Source organism: Procambarus clarkii, chromosome 65, assembly GCF_040958095.1.
Source record: "Procambarus clarkii isolate CNS0578487 chromosome 65, FALCON_Pclarkii_2.0, whole genome shotgun sequence".
NCBI lineage: Eukaryota > Metazoa > Arthropoda > Malacostraca > Decapoda > Cambaridae > Procambarus > Procambarus clarkii.
Window position 1 is genome coordinate 5,439,841 of NC_091214.1, and position 25,694 is coordinate 5,465,534.

General features: G+C 46.8%; 1 protein-coding gene across 1 annotated transcript in view; it reads right to left on the bottom strand.

Moving 5' to 3' along the window:
• Positions 1–11,642: 11,642 nt before the first annotated feature.
• The window catches only part of LOC138354902 (conserved oligomeric Golgi complex subunit 4-like), a 29,237-nt gene continuing 15,185 nt past the window's right edge, over positions 11,643–25,694 (bottom strand). The window contains exons 2-3 of the mRNA XM_069309378.1: positions 23,042–23,239; positions 11,643–11,747 (exon numbers count right to left, since the gene is read on the bottom strand). Of these exons, the coding sequence (XP_069165479.1) occupies positions 11,643–11,747; positions 23,042–23,239 (303 nt within the window). The remainder of the gene's footprint in view (positions 11,748–23,041; positions 23,240–25,694) is intronic.

The window sequence follows — 25,694 nt, forward strand, 5'->3', positions numbered from 1 at the left end:
GGAATTATCAGGAGAAAGTGCCAGGCCACTACGACTATATAGCGCTTAGAAGGAAACAGTAAACATATGAGTGGAAATGGACTCAAGACAACACAGATGAGGAGTTGTGTTCATGGTGGTAGCAGAGTGTTGCTGTTCTATGAAAAGTGTGAGAGTTTAGAGAAGTGACTGTGAGTGTGTGAGTCGAAGTATGTTTGGGAGTTAGTCGCAAGTCAGATAGGTTAGGGTAAGGTAAAGTTAGAGTTCATTGAGTAACATTGCGTTAATGTAAGGTTAGTTTGGGGTAGGCTAGTTGAGGATGGCTTGTTATGTTCTCGTGCTTCGGGTCTTTACGTCTGGGATGTGACAGTGTGGGTCATCTTTTAGGTGCCAGTAGTACACCGTGTTGAATATATGGGAGTGGTTGGGGGATGTGTTGTGGGAGAGTGTGATTGGTGGATGTATCGTGGGAGAGTGTGATTGGGGGATGCGTCGTGGGAGAGTGTGGTTGGGGAATGTGTTGTGGGAGAGTGTGGTTGGGGGATGCGTCGTGGGAGAGTGTGGTTGGAGGATGTGTCGTGGGAGAGTGTGGTTGGGGGATGTGTCGTGGGAGAGTGTGGTTGGAGGATTTGTCCTGGGAGAGTGTGGTTGGGGGATGTGTCCTGGGAGAGTGTGGTTGGGGGATGTGTCGTGGGAGAGTGATTGGGGGATGTGTCCTGGGAGAGTGTGGTTGGAGAGTGCGGTTGGAGGATGTGTCCTGGGAGTGTGTGGTTTCTTTGGTTTTCAGTCCAAGTGTCAGGTCGCTAGGTGGTTTGCACAGCTGGGGTTTCTTACTCTTAGTGCCGGTGGTCTGTGTATGTAGTAAGTCAGCCTGGGGAGTGACCAGGGTAAGGTGTGCTAAGTAGTTATTTAGGAGTCTGTCCAGTATCAATTCAGACAACCTGTATACTGCAATGGTAGCTGCGTTAGGACGGATGTCATTGTCTGTAGAAGTGGACGAGTGACAAGAGTTTAACAAGATCGGGACTCATTTGTACGTTTTGTGGGAGAGGAGTGGACTCTGGGGGAGCAGAATTGTCAGTGACAGACATATCAGGAACACGCAATGGTTGTAGTTGAGTGTGAGGTAATGGTTGATGATGGGCTGAGTAAAGTTGTTTCAATGCACTACTGTATTGCAGGTTGGTGGTAGGAAGAACCTTAGTTTTTGCCGCTATGTATGAAGGACATTGTTTGAATGTAATGTCATGATCGCCACCACAGTTTGTACAGGCGAGGGTATCTGACGCACAGTCTTGTGTGTAATGACAACCAGAGCATTTCCCACATTTGATGTCTTTGGTGCAGCCTTTCCAGGTATGGTTGAAACCTTTACATCTGAAGCACTGAGTGGAACGTGGCACGTACACCTGTAGTTTATGGAGGAAACTGTTAATTCTAACCCGATCAGGAAGAATGTTGTCCAGAGAAGTAAGCAGGGCAGTACCTGTATCACACAGTTCTCAGTTTGTTCTTCGCTTAAATATTTTAACTCCGAAGGTTGGAATGGCATCTGCCTGAAGTTGTGCCGTGATGTCGTCAGCACTAATGCCTACAACATGTCGGAGCTGCAACCTATCCTCCGAATTTACAGTATGTTTTAATACTATGTGTAATAAGTCAACCCGTTCTCGCAAATAAGTAAAGTCAGTATTGACTTATTAACTACGTGCATAGGTGATATACTAAACATAATAGATACCCTTAAAAAGATTCATAGAAAACACCGACCTTACCTAACCTTGTTAGTATCTTAAGATAAGCATCTTATTGCTTCGTAATTACAATTATTACTTAACCTATACCTATTATAGGTTAGGTAATAATTGTAATTACGAAGCAATAAGATGTTTATCTTAAGATACTAACAAGGTTAGGTAAGGTCGGTGTTTTCTATGAATCTTTTTAAGGGTATCTATTATGTTAAGTATGTCACCTATGCACATAATTAATAAGTCAATATTGACTTATTAAATTTGCGAGAACGGGTTGCAACAGTATATTTCCTGACTGCCATACAGAGTATATAATTGCACTTATGGGGCTGTTACATTTACCTTTCCTTTTATTCTCGTCGTTTTCTGTTAAATTAATAATTAAAATTAAATTAAAGGGTTACATATTTCGCTAATCGGTCTCCTAGTGGATGGAAGCACCTGACTTTGTACCCAGAGAAGTCAGTAACGTCTGAAAGGTCTGGTTCCTCGCTGTGCTTGTGGTCCATTGCGATTAAGTTCCTTTGTTTATTTGGTCTGATATCGTGCGCTTTGTTCTTGAATATCTTGGGAATGGCATGATATAGGATTGTGCCCTCCTCATTCAGAAAAACTCCTGTCTTCGGACGTATTGTCATCAAATGGAAGAAGTTAGGATAAGGATTTGGGATTGGGTGGAGGGAAGGAATTGGGCCCAACCACTTGGACGGTCGGGGATTGAACGTCGACTAGCATGAAGCGAAACATTATGCCCAACCATCCCAAGTGGTTGGGCATAAGAAGCTGAGATATAAGATTAAAGAAGCTGGGATATAAGATTAAAGAAGCTGGGATATGAGAACAAGGAGCTGGGATATGAGGACAAGGAGCTGGGATATGAGGACAAGGAGCTGGGATATGAGGACAAGGAGCTGGGATATGAGGACAAGGAACTGGGATATGAGAACAAGGAGCTAGCATATGAGAACAAGGAGCTGGGATATGAGACCAAGGAGCTGGGATATGAGACCAAGGAACCTGGATATGAGGACAAGGAGCTGGGATATGAGGACAAGGAGCTGGGGTTTGAGATAAAGGAGGTGGGATATGAGACCAAGGAGCTGGGATATTAGGGCAAGAAGCTGGTATATGAGACCAAGGAGCTGGGATATGAGGACAAGATGCTGGGATATGAGAACAAAAAGCTGGAATATGAGAACAAGGAGCTGGGATATGAGAACAAGGAGCTGAGATATGTGTTACGGACCCGAGTCCAGCGTCCGAGCTCGGAGCGGCGACGACAACGCCATCTGTGGGTCAGCTCCTGAAACCCCCTCCAAATGGACGACGCCATCTAGTGAGGACAGGATATACCGGCCACAGGGGCTGGTTTCCCGTCCTGATCAGCTCATAACATAGCCGCTGCTGACCTCTGGTGAGGTGGCGCTTAGACAGCAACGCCATCTATGGAGTGGATAGGTGGACGTTTGTGTCTAAGCCTGTAAGTGAGGTGCCCTAGAGTGTAACTAGTACTGATGACGTGTCTGATTACAGAGTCGACCTGGGACTGCTTTATTGGATGATGGGCAGTCTATCCAAGGCAGCCGAATATTTCCACGAGTTTGCTGCAGAAGCTGTGAGTCACCCCCCGGATGAACACTGTTGTGTTAGCCTGCCTGTGACGTGAGAACAAGGAGCTGGGATATGAGAACAAGGAGCTGGTATATGAGAACAAGGAGCTGGGATATTGAACGAAGGAGCTGGGATATTGAACGAAGGAGCTGGAATATGAGGACAAGAAGCTGGGATATGAAACCAAGGAGTTTGGATATGAGACCAAGGAGCTGACATATGAGGACAAGATGCTGGGATATGAGAACAAGGAGCTAGGATATGAAACCAAGCACCTGAAGGAACCGCTCCCAAACACATTGATCAACGGGGATCGAACGCTGGCCCTGTAAAAAGCGAGGCTGTGGCTCTCCCGACCAGTAATAGTGGTTGGGCCATAGTGCTCTTGTCACGAGTGCTAGAGCCCACATTTTTTGAACACATGTTGTTACGATCACAATTCCGTATGATTACATGTTCGTATTGTCGGAGTCACTCCCATAAATAGTATTAAAATAGTCACGCCATAAACGTTAGATACATTGAAAATAATTCAACTCCTTAAAACTTCCAGTCCAGCATTATAAACAGTACAAAAAAACTGTTCTCCGTGACTGGAACAAATTAAATAATATGTAAAATAACGCTGCCCTGTCCGCGTTATGAGGCAGGCGATTTTAAAAAGCCATGGTGAGCCTCTCGCAATCAATTTATTAATTCTACTGAACGTGACATATCTGTGATAGGGAATAGTTGCAGTAGTTACAGTGTAGTCTTTTGGCAGATCTGCGGTGGTCATCAAGGAACTATGCAACATCTACCCATGGCAACAGCCGCCATAACTCAAGACGCTCATACCTGAATGACTGTCTAAACGCCCCATTCTTATTGTGAGAGTTTTTGTGACTGGTGAGAATTTGTGGAATAAATTTAAATTGGTATAAGGAACTTTAGCTCGGAAAATTTCTAAGAATTTTCTTTATTCTTTAACCTTTATTCCTGTCGTGATATTCAACTAGGTCGCCTGAGGAAGGACTTGCTTAGCTAACACACCAGTGTAGTAAACAGCTCATTCCTCACTTTGGGACCATGTATGAACAATTGACTAGGCGCGAGCAAACGCCGAGACCCCAATGAAAATTGAAATCCCCTCTCTTAGGTCGCTGACCTTCGACAATCGCCGAAGCGAATCTAACGAGTAAGTCAAGGGCTCTCACAACAATAATTTATTGTTGTGTGGTGCCGTATATTTGATCCAAAGCTCAGAATTAGTCTCAATTTTATAAGTCGAGTGTGAAGAACATTTGCATAACAATAATAATGTGTGGGGGTGTAACGAAAAGACAGTGTTAACCATAACAACTTAGTTTATTCAATAAAGTACTAACTACTACAACGAAACAAAAAGAAATGTCAATGACGTTACTCGAAATCCTTCCTGTGACACTATCAATGACAGCTAGACACCAGCCCCTCGGACTGCATAATGAACTAACTCGAACATAAGCGTGAACACAGAGGAATCAACAAGAAACAAGAACTAACAGATCTATAATCACAATTATAACAAATGACACAGTAGGTTCTGAAACACGTCTCCAGTAACCTCCTAACTGTTCTACGCCTCAGTGCAGACTACACCTGCAATGGCGGTTGCAATGCACTCAAATCAGTAGTCTTTCAATGACAACAATAACTAATGGGTTCACTGGCAACTCCAGCAACCCTTCCTCAAATTAATCCTTACGTTAACACTCCGTCCCACGGACGATCAACAATCAATAACAATTGATTTACGTTAATAACACAATAACATTTACGTTAATAACAAGGTAACATTTACGTTAAATTAATAACACTTACAACTGTCACTAGTAACGCGGAAATTACACAACACTCTACCCGTTGAGCATTCAGTAAGAAAATCCCATTAATCCCTGTACTACCAGACAGCTGATGAATCTCTTTACTAGTTACGTTAATTTACGTTAATCGGTTACTAATCACTCAGCGATGGTAAACTCTGATTTACAATGTCCAAAGTGCTAAGAGAACGGTAATCACTCGTGATTACCTTTAGAGTGCAGGCGATGAGTCACAATAACGTGGCTGAAGTATGTTGACCAAACCACACACTAGAAATTGAAGGGACGACGACGTTTCGGTCCGTCCTGGACCATTCTCAAGTCGATTGTGATGAGGACAGGTAGGGACAGGCATTAAATAGGCAAGAGAGAGCTGAGGCTTTTCCTACCATCCTCCTTCTGTTAAGAAAAGTGTCCTCGTCTCTCTCTTCCTCCGCGCTCTACGCATCAGCGACCCTCAGTTTCTTGATTCTGAATTTGCCTTTATCTACAAATCATTCTCTCGCCTTGGTTATCCTTTGCATTTCATCAACTGTGCCCACTCTCAAGCTAAACGAAATTTATTTCATCCTAAACCTGCTTCCAACACTAGTAGCACTGTACTATGCCTTCCCTTCATATCAGAACTCAAAACTTTTACCAATACCTTTCGTCCTCTTGACATTAAACTCGCCTTTCGACAAACTAACACACTTCGCAGCAATCTAGTTCACACTGCTCCTCCTGCTTCTAATGCTGCTGGTGTCTACTCTATTTCCTGTTCATCTTGTCCTCTCCAATACTTTGGCGAAACTGGCCGTACACTGAATGACAGACTTAAAGAACACAAGAGAAGTGTTAAGTCTGCTGACACTAACAATGCTCTCTTCTGCCATGTGAGGGATTCTAATCATCCCATTGATTGGTCTTCCTCCAAATTAATCTTTCCTGCCTCTACTCTACACAGACGCCGTCTTGTAGAATCGGCTCTTATTAACAATGTACCCAACATGAACTTGAGTCCTGGCTTTGTTGCTGTGGACTCTTCCCTTTCACAGTATATACTCAAATGCTCTAATCTTTCTAACAAACGTGACTTAACATAAGCTTTCCCCCTTCCATTTCTTTCTTTTTCTTTCCCTTTCTTTCTCTCTTCTCCCTTTTTCTGTTCATTGTCTTCTACGCTCCCTTGCTATCATCTTCTTATTCCTATTACTATCTCCTTCGGTGGTTATAATAGGAGCTGCCTCGTATGGGGCCAATAGCAGCTGCCGCGTATGGGCCAATAGCAGCTGCCTCGTATGGGCCAATAGCAGCTGCCTCGTATGGGCCAATAGCAGCTGCCTCGTATGGGCCATGAACACATTCAGAACACCTTGAGTGAGAGCAGCCACACCCAGCCAGTCTCCCTCACTCCAACATCTTACTCGCCAACATTGCTCCTCCCACCATATTGCTATAGTTCTTATTACACATGTTCTATATACCTATCTACATGTTTTATTTACCAGAACTATGCAAGTAAGCCGGTATTGTGTCCAAACAGTACAGTGGCCACCATACACTGCATGAAAAATCACACAGCAGACGACGCTACGATTACGTCACCTCCCTCACCAAAATAGCTCCTCTCAACATTCTCCTGTTGCTGTTCTTACACTATATACACACACTATATATACCCATGTACATATGTGTTGCCCATAGCGAACCACTAAGCTAGTATGGTGAGCAAAACAAGAGTGGCAGCCACACACACACAATGAGGCTACCTCAATTCTCGCCCTCCCTCCCTCATCAAAATTCCTCCTTCCACAATACTACGCACAATGCTAATTATAACCAAATTCCTGCTATTATCACAATCCTGGTCACTAATTCCTGTAAATGAATAATTGACCACACGTTTATTTTGAAAAGGAACCTAAGAAATCATTTGAAGATTCCTAGATGAACGAAATAATGCTGTGGTGCTGTGGCTAGCGCTGTGAACATCGTGAACAGCATTGAATCACTGATATTTGAACATTGTACCCAGTCATTATCACACTCAGGCTCTAATATAACACTATCATAGCTAAATAATACAAGTTATATATATATTTTGACATTATTAGGCGATGCTGTGGTCACATGCTGAACAGCAGTGCTGTGCGCTCATGCTGCGAGCGCCAGCCTTGGTTGCTCACACACTACTGAGGCTCCCACACCCGGGAATGTGGACCACGATTTTTTTTAAAGATGGCGTCTGTTTACAAGAGCCCTGAGGAAGCTGATGTGAACCCCATGTAGCCGCGGGAGTTTTGAATGGAACGTGAAAAATACAAATACCCGTAGGCGCGTTGCGCAAACCAGACGTGAGCCTGCAGGCGCGTTGCGCAGTTTAAGGGTTAAGAACATTGTGCGAGAGGCCTATGCTACACTTTCTAACTTCAGAACTGCTTTTTAAATACAGTACATGGATGGCGAAATACTAAAGAAATTGTTCACAACTTTTGTTAGACCAAAGCTGGAATATGCAGCAGTTGTATGGTGCCCATTTCTAAAGAAGCCCAACAAACTGGAAAAGGTGCAAAGACGTGCCACTAAGTGGCTCCCAGAACTGAAGGATAAAAGCTATGGGGAGAGGTTAGAGGCATTAAAGATGCCAAAACTAGAAGACCGACAAAAAAGAAGTGATATAATCACTACATACAAAATAGTAACAGAAATTGATAAAATTGTAGGGAAGATATCCTGACACCTGGAACTTCAAGAACAAGAGGTCATAGATTTAAACTAAACACAGATGCTGAAGAAATAAAAAAATTCACTTTTGCAAATAGAGTCGTAGACGGTTGGAATAAGTTAGGTCAGAAGGTGGTGGAGGCCAAACCATCAGTACTGTAGTTTCAAAATGTTATATGACAAAGAGTACTGGGAAGAGCGTAGCTCTCATCCTGTAACTACACTTAGGTATTTACAAGACCCAACCAAGTTCCAACCTGAGGAGGAACTAGATGGGACTTCCACCAGTTCACCAGAACCCGAACCCAGCGAGCCAGGAAAGAACCAAATTCCTGGCGAGCAGACACGTGGACTGGCTGGGAGCCCAGACCAGCCCATCGTTGAGATAGGCCAGCACCTGAAGACCTAAGAGATGCAGACGGGCCAGCACGACCCGGGTAAGGTGTGTCAACATGCAAGGTACCAGGTTCAACCCAAATGGGAGGCAACGAAAGCAGTAACCAACACACCCCACAACAACCTGAGCCAATCTCTGCACCCTGAATGAATCGGAACGTTCCAATATGCATCCCAGAGGTCCAAAGGCACCATCCAAGTGCCCGGCTCCAACAGAAACTGTATCTTGGACAGAGTAGTCATCGGAAAAGAGGGGCAAAAGACCCAAGGGTTCAGACGGGAAAAGTCCAGAATGAACCACAGGTCCGCACAGTCCCGTTCTGGGACTGGGAACAGATGGGAAACACACCTGAGGGCCTTTGTTGTTTCGACCAAACCCAAGCATACATACTTAGAGATGACCCAACAGAGCACAGGAGGGGCCACCCAACGCCACAGCAGGCCGTCGGAAACGACCCGAAAAGCTCAAGAATCATGAAAGCAGGTGTGAGTGAACAGAGCGAGCCTCCCTTCCATCGCCCCGTCAGTGGGGCAAACTGCGAAAGGGCCGACGCCCCTTACGAGAACCCGACTTACGCACAGAGCAATCACAGCGCCGACTAGACGAAGACGGGTCCGAAGGCGGCGCCAACTCAGAAACAGACACCAGAAGCCTACCCCCAACGAGAGGAACCCGAGCCCAGGCACGATCCTTCCAGGGACCCCCGAAGGACCAGCAAGTCTGACAACGGAAGACAACTACAAGAAGCTGCTTGCAGAAACTGCCCAACTGCAGATGCTGCAAACAGCAAGGAGACAAAATGGAGATGAAAACCTAAAAGCCAAGGCTCAGGCAGATTCCAATGAGGAGGCAAGCACCACTTGCTGACACGAAGCGAAAAACCATGACACCGCATCCCGAAGGACCGGCGCAAACAGCCCCAGCAGTGCAGACGATGAACGCGCCACCGAGATCAAGGAACCAGATTCAGGAATGCCCCCAATCACTTCCACATCCTCTCTAAGCCAATCCGAAGACAGCTCCAGGAGGGAAAAGAACCGCAAGACTAATGCCAGCAGGTCACGAGAGTGTAAGTCCTCAGTAACCAGCACAGCCAAAAGGGAGGGAACCTGCACGTGAAGCTGAACCACGCAAACATCCCGCTGAAGGGCAGGGGCAAACAAACATGCATTCAGGTGCTTGAATTTGCCCCCAGGTAAACCTGGACCACCATCAATGACTCACACCACTCAAGTGTGTGGGTTCAACAGAAAGTACTCCAAGCGTAAAAAAACTACACAGGGCAGTCCGCTAGCCAGGACGACTCCGGAACCTCATAATCAACCCAATATGGGGACGAAGATCCAAACCTGAACGAAGACGGATCCATTATAGAGGCATAATCAGGGTCGCGCAGGAGGTAAGCCGCAATGGCCACCTGCACCTCAGTCGGTGAGACGCGGGAAGCCAAAAACCTCCGGAAGGACGGAACCGACAGACCCAAAGAGACATGGAACCGAACCTGGAAAGGAGCCGACTTCAAATTCAACTCGTACGCAGAGGGGGGAGGGGGAAGAAAACACTACTCCTTGTAACAGTAAGCCTCGCTCAGAGGGGAGGAAAACCCAGGCGGGGTCCAATGGGGCCCAAGGCCCCCAAGTCAGTCCCTCCCCAACCCCAGGAACCTCCATGCCAGAATCCGGGGCCGAGTCGTCCTCCAAAGCCTTGGCTTCACAAGAAAAAGCCAGGGCAGCCGGAAAGGAAGGAAGGAAGGGGGCCCACTGGTCAGCCCCTGTCACCATGGCTCCCCCCCCCCTTCCCCAGGAAGGGGCAACCTTTGAAACTGCCCGAGTCTCAGAACCTTTTAAACCCCTGCCCTGACCCAGAAGCCTTCAGACACTTAAGAGCCGCAAGCGGGGGGGGACCAGAATGAACCACAGCAGGGAAAGAACGAGGTGCGGACTAAACCAAGGTCGAAGCAACCGACACGGGGCAGCCTGGGGGCTTCCAGGGTAGCAATCAGCCTAGTGCATTGCAGCAACCTAAATCTAGCATGCAACGCCTGAGTTGCCCGCACCCATATAAAGTCAGCAGTGGACTGCGTGAATTGAGTCACAACCAAACAATTCTCGCAGGACTCTGGGTCGAAGGTGTCACCCCACCCAACAGGCAGCATGACATAAGCAAATACAGTGAGAGTCACCCTGAGACAAGACAGAGCAACCCTCTAACTCGCACAAGAGGAGAGGGAACCTACGGGTCGCATCCATCGGACCCCTTGCACCCCAGCGGGGTTTCCCAGGGCCCTTAGACTGTATCGCTAAGGGTAAGCCCAGGCAGAGTACTGTGAACCGGCACCCAAATCTACCAATCAAAATTGCTAAAAGCTGAATCCCCGGGACGTGTCCACTCACGGGGGCCTAACGGGGGGTACTATACAGAAACATAGATATACAAAATCTAAGTCAGAGACAGGGAGCAATGAACCAAAAATCAAACCCCCCACCAGGCAGGGGAAAAAAAAAACCTAGCAAGAGGACAACGTACGTAGGCAGAAGAGAACCAGTCGCTATAATGGGTTATAACTAGCTGTGCAGCCTACCAGTGCAAACTACCCCTTACCCTAAGGGAAACAAGGGAGGGAAGAAACCTCCCCAGCACACTCAGGGCGGTCAATTACTGAGCAGTAAAAGACCAACAGAGGTAGACCCAAAGGTGACTTGTGGAAGGTAACCCCAAGGCCCTAGGGCGGTACTTACAAGGCACTTAAGGAAGGGAACCCTAAAGCGCATGCAGCCCGAGTACCAGTGAAGATTACTCCCAGCTCATGCACCACCCTGAAGATAGCACTAAACATGAGGCCCAGCACTGAGACAAAAAACAGGAGCTGGAGTCACAGGACCAAGCCTTAATCATATTAGCCGAGAACTGGAGGTGTGGGTTGCCGGCACGAGGGGTTTGGGGCACCCCCTTCCCTCTCCCGGGAAGGGGAAAGCTGTGCAGACGATGGTGCAGCAACGTGGTGATGTCATGCTTGTTTACTTGTTTTTCTTTGGGGAGTTCTGTCCACTCATTTCACTTTTAGCAGTAGTTTCAACCAGAATAGGGGTTTGCTTTGGGATGTTTACCTTTCTTGGTGTCTGACCCCAGTCAATGGCCGACATAGAATGCTCCAAATCACATGTACATTTCTATAAGCCATTGCTCCTCGTGCCTCTGAGGGGGGCCAGGTTCTGGCTCGTGGTCCTCGGTACGCAAGAACACCATTCACACTGACTGATGCCAAAGTCTAATACAGTAGTTCGATATCAGCCTGGAAAAGTTCCTGGGAGCCGAAGGGGCTCACCCCAGAAAATAAAAAATACTATGCAATTAATAATATTTACCTTCTTGAGCAAGTGCTGTTGCAACACCACCACTACATCCTTCAAGGTCCAACAAGTCTCCCACTCTAGCCTGAGTTTCCACAACTCGACTCTGGAAAAGCAAGTTAACTGATGTAGTTAATTAACAATATATGCTCTTACTATTTTAAATCCATTGTAAATACATAATTTCAATGTGGTAGATGATAATATGACAAGGTAAATACTAAAGACAAATCACTTCAAGTACTAAAGGCGCTTTAACCACTTAACTGCGCCAACCGAGTATTCTCGGTCGGCGGGAAACTGCGCCAACCGAGAAAACTCTTTTTGATTTTTCGGTACCAATTCTAAATGCGCAAGAGGTTGGTTGTGTACGAAATGGACTCTTAGGACCTCCAGTCAGAGGCAGCCATCTTGGAAAACATTCCCAGAATGCCCTAGGGCTGCTGGCTGGGTTAGTATTGAATGAGCAAACATGGGTGGCGCACGCGCCTCTGGCTCCCAAACACCTGTCTGACGCGGTGTTGAAAGAAAACGCTCTGTCGGTGAAATTCAATCCGTATTGTTTGAAAAACATAAGGGTCATAATATTGGTGAAGCTATGCGCAATAAGGACCTAACACAAAGGTTGGATACAAGTGATACAGCACCTATGAGGACGATACAGCGAGCGTATCCAGTTGTAGCTCTGAGCGTCACCCTTGCAATCCTATGCTATGATACAAGTAGCATAGATGAACAGTGTTAGCGGCTTCCATGGTGGTGCTTTCTAATAGATATTTTCAAGAATACCTGAATCTCTTCCTAACTGACGGACACTCTTTGAGGCTAGCTGAATCTCTTTCTGACTGACGGAGAGCGTAGCTCTCATCCTGTAACTACACTTAGGTAATTACTCTCTTGAGATAAGCTGAATCTCTTCCTGTGTGGGACCATTAAAAGTGATCTTTTCAAGACCTTTACCTTACAAATTTATCTTTTCCTATAATCTTTTCAATACTACCTTATGCTTTACAAGCTTGGCTACATACAACCTACAAGTACTAAAGCCAAGGGTGTACGTGAGTGCGTTATTTGCAAGCACACAGAATGAAGAAACAGGACGCGAAAATTTATCTGTACCTGGTGCACTGAGAGCGAAGTCGCGCTGTGTACCATGGACTACTTCGTTGATTATTACTCACTTCCAAAGTACTGAGTGTGTAATACAGTGTGTTACTGTGTAAATAGTGTGTGAAACTGTACATATTGTAATTTTAGTGAATTTTTAACAGGTAATATTGCAACAATAAAATTTATTGTGGACACATTACTGACACATGTATCACAGTTCCATGGAACATTATGAACATTCTACTGTATACATATTGTAAAGGACACAAATATGCATTATATACAATAAAAAAAAACAAATAAAATCGCATTGAAAATACATAAAACAAATAATTGAAAATATATTTGTGGCAACACCCGGTGCTTGAATGGCCCGCGCGACCGTGTCTGGGCGATTCACGCACGGGCGACCAGGCCCTGATGACGTCACAGCGCACCTTGTCCACATCCCCACAAAGTAAGTGTCCACATTCCAAAGTAAGTGGAATCTGGTATTTATTTTTACATAGACTTGTTCAGGGAAGGGAATTTATCCTTTTACAAAGAAAAAATAATTTTTTGGGAACACTTTATTTCATGCGCACCGTGGGAATTTCTCAATAAACTCGGCGCAGCACGGTGGTTAAATCCATTTTTCTGGGTGTATCTATTTATAGAGGTACTGTACTTCTAACCTCATCTCCCAGGTAATATGTAGAAGAAAAATGGTGGGCCAAATGATAAAAATATTACCAGAATAAAACTACACCCAAAACCTTAGAAACAAATTTCATCAACTCATCACTTGGTCTGTTAGGTTAAGAACAGATGGATATGGCTGGAAACTGGAAGGGGCAAGCACATACATAAACCATTACCTTAACTCCTGCACAGTGCACTTGATGTACAGACAACTAGTTTGAGTGTAAGGTTTACATAACAACCAGCTGTGTGCAAGATTTATGACAACCAGCATGTAGGCAAGATTTACACGACAACTAGCTTGTAGGCAAGATTTACATGACAACTAGCTTGTAGGCAAGATTTACACGACAACCAGCTGGTGTGTAGTTGTGGTGTAAATTTTTTACTGATCTCTGCCAACCTGATAAATCTCAAGTTGCTAGCTTCCTCAATTGTATGAACTCCTGCATGCTAATTCCCATAATCACCAAAAGCGAGACAGACTGTCTGCCAGGACACTGGACATAGCCCTAAATGTTAATGACACGGAGAGCTAAACCCTGAGAACTCAGCAGAACAGTTATCAAAAGCAACAAACTCCAAACAGGCCACAGACCAAACAGACCCCCCCCCTCCCCTTGCTGGAGACAATGAACCACAGAGGAACAGTCCGAAATGGAGCCGGATCATGGTGCCCTGAGGAATCTAAGTCCGCTGCAAAGTCCCACACCATGCTGTGGGCCCGACACATAAGATGGCTGCCAGCGCCCCTGGCTGAACTTGTGAGCACTAGTCACAAAGCCCCAACCGACAGAGGAGTCAACAACCACTGACGAGGAGTCAGTGTAAACAATAAGCAAAAGAAAAAGACACCATGGCACTGAACCCAGAAAACTTGAGGAAGTTGGCACCAACAGGCACAACTAGCAGCAACAGGCACAAAGACCCTAGGGATGAACCCAGGGGATGAATCATGAGATCCGCGAAAAGGGCTGCCCCGAAGATGCTGAAATAGCCTCTGGAACCAAACCCTGCCTAGCGGGTAAACCAGAAGAGCCAAATTCAGGCTCCGGCACAGCTGTTCAAGTAACTGCCGAGTAACCCGGGTCTCCCCCCCTCAATAATAGCCAATGGCGAGACCATAGTTGGAGCAAGGCTTCAGGAGGGAGAGAAAGGGAGGCAGTCTGAGAATCCCATACAAGCCCCAGCCAAGTCCAAACCTGAGACTAAATCAGCTGGAACTTCTGCCAGTTTACCAGGAACCCAAACCCGGTGAGCTGGGAAAGAGCCAGATCCCTGGCTAGCAGACAAGCAGACTGGCTGAAAGCCATCACTAACCAGTCATCGAGGTATGCCAAGACCTGAGGACCTAGCAGACAAAGACAGGCCACCACGATCCAAGTCAAGCGTGTAAAAACACAAGGTGCCAGATGTAGCTCACAAGGAAGACAACAAAAGCAGTAAGCCTGTCACCCCACCATGAAAACCAACCTGCCCCTGACCCCCGTATGAACAGGGTCATGCCATTACGCGTCCTAAAGGTCCAGGGAAATCATCCACTAGCCTGGCTCGAGGACGAGCCAGACCTGTGACAACATAGTCATCCAAAAGGATGGGCAAGGAATCAACCGGTTCAGACGAGACCAGTCCAGAAAGTACCGGAGATCCACATAGTCCCGTATCGGCAACGAAAACAGGTGGGACACCCACCAAAGAGACAAAGTAATTCTGACCACGCCCAAGCGAACCCACTCCGAGATGACCCAATGGATAAACAGAGAAGAGGCCGACCCCAAATAGAAGGTGAACCGCCCAATGCCACCGAAGCCACAAGAAACAACCCGAAAAGCCCACGAATCGTGGGATCAGGCGTGGGTGAAAAGAGCCAGCGTGCCCCCCATCGCCCTGTCAGAGGGATGACCCGCGAAAGGGCCAATGTAAACCCAAAGAGCCCATCATACATGCAGAGCAAACACCACACCAACCACACGAAGACAACAGAGGCGACACCGCTAACTCGGTTGCTGGCACCACAGGCCTATTCCGACTCCATCCATGCTAACCCCAAGCCTACTGGGATTTTCCAGGGCCCCTTAGGGTGAGTAATCCCTACGGGAAGCTGAAGCATTGGGGCTAGCTAAGCTGGAAGAACTCTGTCTGTCAGCAGGCAAACTGACCACTAGTAGCAGCTGTTAAACCATATATTAACTCAATTTATATTAACCCTTTATTTCCTTTGGTACAACCATGCCCTAATCTAACTTAATAGAGAGCTCCCACTACAGTGAGCCTCTATCTTTTTAATCAATCTTTCATCGGGCACTGTATCAAAAGCTTTACTAATGTCAAGGAACACAACATCACAAACTGTACCACTATCAACTGCCAAAGTCTGCTGGAATAATATGATAGCAAATTTGTTAAACCTGAATGGCCCTTAGTAAAACTATGTTGTGAATCATTTATTAATCTATGTTTTTCAAGATGAAGATGAATGATATTTGCAATTATTGATTCAAGCAACTTTCCCACAATAGATGGCAAGCTATTTGGCCGCTAGTTTGACACAAGTACTTTATCTTTCTTTAAAATTCGACCACATTAGCAATCTTCCACACCTCTGGCACTCTACCTAACTCTAATAAATTATGAAATATGGTAGACAATGGTTCTCAAAGTTCCTCTTTGCATTCTTTAATCACCTGGGATGCTCTTGTGATTACGGCCTGCAACATGCCCAGGTACACGAAATAAGAAACCAGCGTTGAATGTAATGAAACACTACTTACTGGGTGAGTCCCAGAAACCTCCTGGAGCTATCCAGGCTGATAAGTATTTTATTACCTTCCTGGCATCAGTCAAAAGTGCATAGAGTTCAGCCTATTGGGGACCACGAGCCAGAACCTGGCCCCCCCACAGATGAGGCACGAGGAGCAATGGCCTACAGAAACCCCCGTGTGATTGGGAGCATTCTGTGTCTGCCATTGACAGGCTCTGGTACCCAGAAAGGTGGGTGCCCCAAAACAAACACTTATTCTCGTGGAAATATGGCTACCGAAAGCCGAACGATTGGACAGAGCTCCCCAAACGAAAACAAGCAAACGAGCATGACGTCATCACGTTGCCGCGCCACTGTCTGAGCATCCCCCTCCTCCCCGGGACAGGGAATAGGGAGCCTCAAACCCATGCGCCGGTGTTCCAACTGGCAGTTCCGAGGCTGGATGTCAAAAACACGCGAAAAACACCGCCGACCAAAGGGAGGGAGGGATGCTGGGGAGCCTACAGGTCTCATCCAGAAAATGGTGTGTCATAATATTCAATGCTGTTTTTTTTTTTGGGGGGGGGAGCCCTGTCAGCTCACCGTCGCTAACTACCCAAAGATAAGGAAAAGCAAGGACTTACTCGGGCGGAGGTCAGTCCTCACTTCTCAACACAAAGTCAAGACAACTGGCTGCAACCACTGACCCAATGCAAAGCAGGCCCTACTAGGTCCAGGGAGATTGAGAAGGTAGCGAGCGGCCAGGACCCTGTTCAACCTCCGAAAACCACGTGCCCGAATGTCAACCCATGACATGTTGCCAAAGACGGCAGCAAACTTACAAACGTCGTGGGCACGAGGATAGACCGCAGACTGGCTAGACTTAATAACCCTGTGGACGACCTGGAAGACTCGAGACCAGGAACAGGGAAGGAGGGAAACCGGGTCAACCCAAACCGCATCCCTGGCCACCAAAGCCGTGGTGCGCAAATAATGGCGGAGAGCCGCAACGAGACACAAAACACAATGCACCCTCCGCCTGACCAACCAAGCATGAACAACCCAAGGAAAGGACCCCTCCAGAAAGCAGCAGTCTCATTCTTTGCCAAAAAAGAAGACCTACCAAAAGGACCAAAATAGCAGAAACCCCTGCACTGGAGGAGAGCATGAAGCACCCCGACTCAACCCCCAGAGGCCAATGCCAACAGGAAAATAACCTTAGAAAAACACTCTTGAATTGAAGAGGCTACAAAACACCGAGGAGAAGAGAGAAAAGAAAGCACCCGGTCCAAAGACCAGGACAGCTCAGGCAGCGCATGAGCATGCCGGAGGTGAAACAACGCGCGAGACATCTTGTGAAACAGAGCAGACGTAACATCAATACTGAGCGCAAGCTGGAGCAGCTCCGACAACGCCGCACGATACAATTCGATAGTATTCGACATAAGATGACGGTCCTGAAACAACCACGAAATGAAGGACAAAACAACCCTATCAGAGACCAAAGAACACCTAGGCAGTGATAGGAAAAACCAGAAGGACCGCCAGGAATCATCATACTGCAATACGTGACGTAGTACGCAGGTGGGAGACCAACAACGAAGCCACCTGCGCCACATACAAGTGATGATAAACCCAAGTCAGAAACTCAAAACACGAAGACTCGAGGAGAAGAACGAACCAACTTCGTATCGGGCTGGACCGATCTGCTAAAAGAGGCGGAGCCGCGGGAAGACCCTCAAGTTTGGACACCGGGGAAGCAGCGCCTGAAACCAAGGCTGGGCCAGCCACCAAGGAGCCAGGACAACTCTGGTAAGTCTCCAAGCAAGTCAGGACCTACAGCAACAGCTGAATTGGGGAAAACAGGTATAGGTAACCCCACCTTGCCCAGTCCAGCCTGAGGGCGTCAACCCCAATGACCTCGCAGTTGGGAAAAGGCACCACGTATACCAGGAGATGCCTCAACCACGCCAACGTAAAGAGATCCATTTCCGGGGACCCGAACATTCGGGAAAGCCAACTGAACGAGTCAGCGTCAACCATCCATTCCATGGAAAGGGTAACAAACCGGTACAGGCCGTCTGCCAGGACATTGGACACCCTCCCCCCAAACGTGAACCGCCAGGAGATCCAAACCCTGAGAACGAATCAGACGAGTCACCTGAAGCAACCAGCCCCAAAGAGCCAAGGACCGCAGCGAACCCCTGCAGTTCAGGCAATGAACCACCGGGGAACAGTCCGAGTGGAGCCTGATCGTTGGTCCATGAGCGACCCAAATTCTCCAGAGCTACATCCACACAGCCGCGAACTCTCGCACCATGTTGTGAGCCAGACGGAAGGACGGACTGTCCCTGGCCGGCCTGGTGAGCACTGGTCACAAAGCCCCAGCCCAGAGACGACGCGTCCGTGAAAACATCGAGCGAGGACTCAGGTAGGCACCAAGGCACTGAACCCTGAAAAACCTGAAGAGGAAGCCGGCAACGCAGCAACCAACGCAAAGCCCCCGGAGTCTGAATCCAGCAGATGTGAGAGAGGTAGAAGGGACGTCCCCAAAGGAACCAGAACAGCCGACGAAGCCACACCCGACCCAGCGGGTAGACCGTCATGGCAAAGTTCATGCTCCCGCACAAATCCTCAAGCAACCGCCGCATGACTCGGAAGCCCCTCAGGAATAGACACAGGCAAAGCAGAGCCGCCAGAGGAAGAGACAAGGAAACGATCCGAGCGTCCCATACAAGACCCAACCAAGACCGAACCCGATAGGGAACCAGATCGGACTTCCGCCAGTTCACCAAGAACCTGAACCCAGTGAGCTGGGAAAGAACCAAATCCCTGGCAAGCAGGCACGCAGACTGGCTGGGAGCCCAAACCAGTCAATCGTCAAGGTAGGCCAAAACCCGAACACCTAACAGCTGCAGGAAGGCCACCATGACCCGAGTAAAGCGTGTGGAAACGCGAGGAGCCAGATTCAAGCTGAATGGAAGGCAATGAAAGCCGTTCCCTTGAAGCACTACAACAAAACCGAGCCAGTCCCTCAACCTTGGATGAATCAGCACGTGCCAATACGCGTCCTTGAGGTCTAGGGACACCATCCAAGAGTCCGGCTCCAACAAAAGACAGACCTGGGACAGAGTAGTCATCCGAAAGGAGGGGCAATAAACCCACGGGTTCAGACGGGACAAGTACAGAATGAACCCAGAGGTCTGTGCAGTCCCGTTTCGGGACCAGAAACAGGTGGGAAACCCACCTGAGGGACAAGGTCGTTTCCACCACGCTCAAGCGAACCCACTCCAAGATGACTCGACAGAGCACAGGAGAAGAGGCCTGCCCTGCCAGTCCCAAACCCACTGAAGGAGGAGTAGCCACCCAACACCACCGCAGGTTGCAAGAAACGACCCGAACGGTCCACAAATTGTGCGACCAGGCGCAAGCAAACAGAGCAAACTTCACCCTCACCACCCCATCTATGGGACGAACAGCAGAAGGACCGATGCACCTTACGAGCACCGAAATAGCACACTGGGTGATCCCTGCACTGAAAAGAAACAGATGGCATCGAAGGCTGCGCCGGCGCCAAATCTGCCGCCACTGGCATACCATGACGGGAAGAAACCCGAGTTCTGGCACGACCTTGCCAGGAAGGCTTTTAGGGGAGTTCTATCCACTTGTTCGGCTTTTGGTAGCAATTTTTTTCACCAGAATAGGGGTTTGTTTTGGGATACTTACCTTTCTGGGTGCCTGACCCGGTCAATGGCAGACATAGAATGCTTCCAACCACACGGGGGTTTCTATATACCATTGCTTCCCATGCCTCTTCTGTGGGTACCAGGTTCTGGCTCGTGGTCCCCAGTAGGCCCATAAGAACTCCATACACATGACTGATGCCAAAGTCTGACATTAGCATATCAGCCCAGTAAGTTCCGAGAAGCCGAAGGGGCTTCCCAAAAAAACACAGTGTACTTGTGTGGGAGGATTGTGAGAATTTTGTCCCACAAATTCCAGAATTTGTTGTTACCAATGTTGGTGTGACACCCTTATTCCACTATACTGGTGATGATATGTCTGAAATTGATTACTTTATGGCATACTGTATTTCGATCAGCAATTCATGGACCATCTCATTGCAGAGATGAACCGATATGCTCTGGAACTCATTGACTCTGGAATTTTACCTGCCTCCCGATTGACACGTTATAAGATAGGACTACTGAGGAAACGTATGAGTTTTTAGCGTTGTGCTTGATGATGAGGCATGCAAATAAACACGTGATCCAGGATTATTGGAACAAAGACAGCTTTGTTCCAACCCTCTTGTTCAACAGGTACATGTCACGTGATAGGTTCCTGCTGCTTCTCAGGTGCCTGCACTTTGAGAACAATGCAAATGAAGACAGACACGACAGACTGTGGAAAGTGCGGAAAATATTTAGTAAAGTGAAAGGAAAGTTCCATGACTATTTTGTACCAGCACAGAATGTCATGGCAGATGAAATGCTAGTTCTCTTCAAGGGACGACTGGCGTTCAAGCAGTATATACCATCAAAGCGGCACAGGTTAGGACTAAAGTTCTTCGTGTTATATGACTGAAAAACTTACATGCTCATGGACATATTGTATTCAGGTACAGATGTTGACATACCAGGTCAAGATCCACATTGGTTCTCAGGCAGTGTCGTGAAAACACTCATGGAACCATTGCTGAACACGGGGCATAACCTGTACACGGACAACTACTATACCAGCCCCTTGCTGACCAGATTCCTCCTTGACCACCACACCGGCATATGTGGCACTGTCAAGGCCCACAGGAGGGAAATGTCAGTGTTTGGCATTGGTATTGCAGTGGGTGAATGCCAGCTGAGAAAGTGTGATAAAATGTTAAACGTGCGCTGGAGGGACAGACGCAAGGTGAATATGTTGACAACTATTCACACCGGTGCAATGTTAGACAGTGGCAAAATGAACTTTGCAACATGTTTGCCAATGAATAAACCTGATTGTGAATAAACCTGATTTTATCATTGACTACAATGAAAATATGCGGTTAGTAGATAAATGTGACATGGTGGTTGGTGCCATCGAGTGCGTGCAAAAATCTGTGAAGTGGACAAAGAAATTGTTTTTCCACCTTGTTGACATTGCAGTGCTAAATTGTTTCAATACGTATCTCGTGAAGTATGGCAAGAGCCACCAATCCGTATATTCAGTGTTGAATGTACGAACGAATCTGTATTCATTCAGTGTAGGTGGAGGGCAGTGTTGTGACGCGTGGGGTGCCAGCAACAATGCCCCAATGCAGTTCCTGACAGACTCAGGGGTAAAGAACACTTTGCTGTACACAAGCTTGGTTATATGCCAAGCACAGACACACGGGAAAAAGGTAAATGTGCCTGCGTTGTTTGCAAGAATACACAACGTAGGGAACAGAGGTGATTATCCATCTACACTTGGTGCGTTGAGTGCAAAGTTGCCTTGTGGCCCATTAACTGCTTCACTGATTATCACACACTGGCGCAGTTCTAAGTGTGTATTGATAGTGATGTATATAGTCTGTGATAGTGTACAGTTTGTGTAAATAAGTTGTATATATAAATAATTGAACATGTAATATAGAAATTATAAACAAAGTTTGTGGACACATTTGTGATACCTGTACAAGTAACACAGTTTCTTTGAACAGTATGTATGGTCTACTGCCTGAATATAGTAGCACCTCGATTAACGAGTTTAATCCGTTCTGGCACCGAGCTCGTTATGTGGAAAACTCGTCTTAAGAAACAAATTTCCCCATTTAAAATAAAGGAAATAAATTTAATCTGTTCCACTCCCAAAAACATCCATACTTGTATGACATTTTATAATGTAAATATAATACTGCACATGTAATTATAAATGTTTTGTTGTACTGTTTTCATGTTTACTTTACCTTATGAAAAGTCGTTGCTGGCTTGAGGGAGACGATGGGGAGGTGGGAAGGAGGAGAGGGGATATGGTGTGGAAGGAGAATCCACCTCTGAGTCAGGTGGCCTCTCTTCTTGGGAGTTTCACCCCACTGGGACCGGGTTGTGGTTCACTATCACTTGCTGGTCTTTTCTCTACTTTTGCAAAGAACGTTTCTATTGACAATTGCTTTTGTCTTTGTTTTAGGATGTTCCTAAAACAAGACAGCAAATTGTCATTAAACATGTTCACACACCGGGTTGTTACTGCTTTATCAAGGCAACTTTTCCAAGAATGCTGTCACCTTTTCAAACATTCCCAACACTTCCCTGATCTCACTGGAAGAGGCAGCATCCTCCCTTACCTCCTCATCCCCTTACTAATGGTGCAAATTGTTGATGAGGCCCTGCCATACTCCCTTGTGAGATCAGTCACACAGACACCATGCTCATGCTTTGCTATAATTTCCTTCTTCAAATTCACAGTAATTGTGTCTTTCTTCCTCTTGACAACACTATCTTTAGCAAGCAGCTTCTTTGGCGACATTGTGCGTTACAAATTGTAGTCACAAAACCACAAAAAGCGCAAATAAAAGCAGAGGGATGCTTGTCGTGCGCGATACAGCAACAACACTGGCGTCAGAGACATCCAAGAATTTGCAAGAACCCGTGGGGTGCTAGGAAGCACCATGTGGTTTTGCTCATTAACAGAGGTGAAGCTCATCAATAGAGACAAATTTGCTGTGAGTGGCTCGCTCGTTACTCGAAATGCTCGTAGATAGAGCCGCTCGTTAATCGAGGTACCACTATATTGTAAACCTGTTCAATATACATAGGATTAGCCAGAAAAAACAAAAGAAATACATTTGTAATTGTAACTCACATAAAAGAAATCAACTGATACTCTTTACAAAGAATCAGAAAACTTACCTTTGCAAGGTCTAGCTGTCGCACTTTAGCAGACACGTTGTTAGCCAAATGATGTGTGAATGATATTGTGTTTTCCAGTTGGCGTGCATCAGCCTGGACTAGCTGGAGGGTAGGAACCAAGCGTGCTAACTGAGAGAGGCGAGCTTCCAGGTGATGTCGATTGCCAACACTCCATTCTAAACGTTCAACAACAGCTGCCTGTTGGTTACGTACAAAAGTAGTAAAGATTACAGTACTGCACTTTAAACTGTCACCCAAATTTTAAATTTCTGTACATGCTATATTGTCCAGTGAAAGTAAAAAAAAAAAAGCATTGAATTTAATGAAACGCCATTTTCTGTGAAAGACCCAGAGGCTCCCCGGAGCTATCCAGGCTGATATGTAACTATTAGCTTTCTGGCACCCGTCAAAGTGCATGGAGTTCTTGCCTACCAGGGACCACAAACCAGAACCTGGCCCCCTCAGAAAGGCATGAGAAGCATTAGCCTATAGAAACCCAAATGTGGTTGGGAGCATTCTATGTCTGCCATCGACCGGGTCTGGCACCCACCCTCAAAACAAACCCCCTTTCCGGTGAAAACATTGCTACCGAAAGTCGAACGAGTGAATGGAACTCCCCAAATTAAAATTAGCAATTGGGCATGACGTCATCACGTTGCCGTGCCTCTGTCTATGCAACCCTCTCTCCTTGGGACAGGGAAAGGAAGAACCCCAGACCCTCGTGCCGGCAATCCAACCGGCAGTCCTCAGGCTGGATGTCAAAAACACGCAAAAACACCACCGACTGGAGGGAGGGAGGGAGGGAGGGAGGGATGCTGGGGAGCTCTGGGTCTCACCCAGAAAATGGCATTTCATTACATTCAACGCTGGTTTTCTGGGGGGGAGCCCCCGTTGGCTCCCCGGAACTAACTACCCGAAGACAAGGAAAAACACAGGGACTTACCCGGGAGGCAATCAGTTCTCACTCCTCAATGCGAACTCGAGACAACTGGCTGCAACTGCCAACCCAATGCAACGCAGGCCCTACCAGGTCCAGGGACATTGACAAGGTAGCGAGCAGCCAGGACCCTGTTTGGCCCTTCACATTCTGTGGAGACAAAGTCTAGATACTGGCGTTATCCCTGACATACTAAAAACAGCAGAGATAGCACCACTCCATAAAGGAGGAAATAAGGCAGAGGCAAAAAATTACAGACCGATAGCACTAACATCGCACATCATAAAAATTTTTGAGAGAGTGCTAAGAAGTAAGATCACAAAATACATGGAATCACAGCATCTCCATAACCCCGGACAACATGGTTTCAGAACAGGGCGCTCTTGCCTGTCGCAGTTGCTGGACCACTATGATATGGCATTAGATGCTATGGAAGACAAACAAAACGCTGATGTAATTTACACAGATTTCGCAAAAGCTTTTGATAAATGTGACCATGGTGTTATTGCACATAAAATGCGTTCAAAAGGAATTACCGGGAAAATAGGCAGATGGATCTACAATTTCCTGACCGACAGAACCCAATGTGTAATAGTCAACAAAATAAAATCCAGCCCATCAACCGTGAAGAGCTCAGTCCCCCAGGGTACTGTGCTTGCTCCAGTACTTTTTCTCATCCTCATATCGGACATAGACCAGAACACAACCTATAGCACTGTATCATCCTTTGCAGATGACACTAGGATTTTCATGAGAGTTGGCAACATAGAGGACACGGCAAACCTCCAATCAGATGTAGATCAGGTCTTTCTATGGGCTACAGAAAATAATATGGTATTCAACGAGGATAAGTTTCAGCTCATGCGATACGGAAAAACTGAAAATATAAAAACAGAAACCACGTACAAAACGCAGGCAAATCATAACATAGAACGAAAAGGCAATGTAAAGGACCTGGGTGTACTCATGTCGGAAGACCTTACCTTTAAAGAACACAATAAAGTAGCCGTCACAACTGCAAGAAAAATGACAGGTTGGATAACAAGAACTTTTCACACTAGAGATGCTATACCGATGATGATACTTTTCAAAACGCTTGTGCTCTCTAGAGTGGAGTACTGCTGCACAATGACAGCCCCTTTCAAAGCTGGAGAAATTGCTGACCTAGAGAGCGTGCAGAGATCCTTTACTGCTAGAATCCACTCAGTAAAACATCTAAATTACTGGGACCGACTAAAGAGCCTAAATCTGTACTCCCTTGAGCGCAGGCGGGAGAGATACATAATAATTTACACGTGGAAAATAATTGAGGGGCTGGTCCCAAACCTGCACACAGAAATAACACCACATGAGACCAGAAGACATGGCAGGATGTGCAGAATACCCCCGTTGAAAAGCAGAGGTGCAACAGGTACTCTGAGAGAGAACTCTATCAACATCAGAGGCCCGAGACTGTTCAACACGCTTCCACTACACATAAGGGGCATAACTGGCAAACCCCTCACAGTGTTCAAGAGAGAACTGGATAAGCACCTCCAAAGGATACCTGATCAACCAGGCTGTGACTCATACGTCAGGCTGCGAGCAGCCGCGTCTAACAGCCTGGTTGATCAGTCCAGCAACCAGGAGGCCTGGTCGACGACCGGGCCGCGGGGACACTAAGCCCCGGAAAAACCTCAAGGTAGCCTCAAGGACCTCCAAAAACCCCAAGCCCGA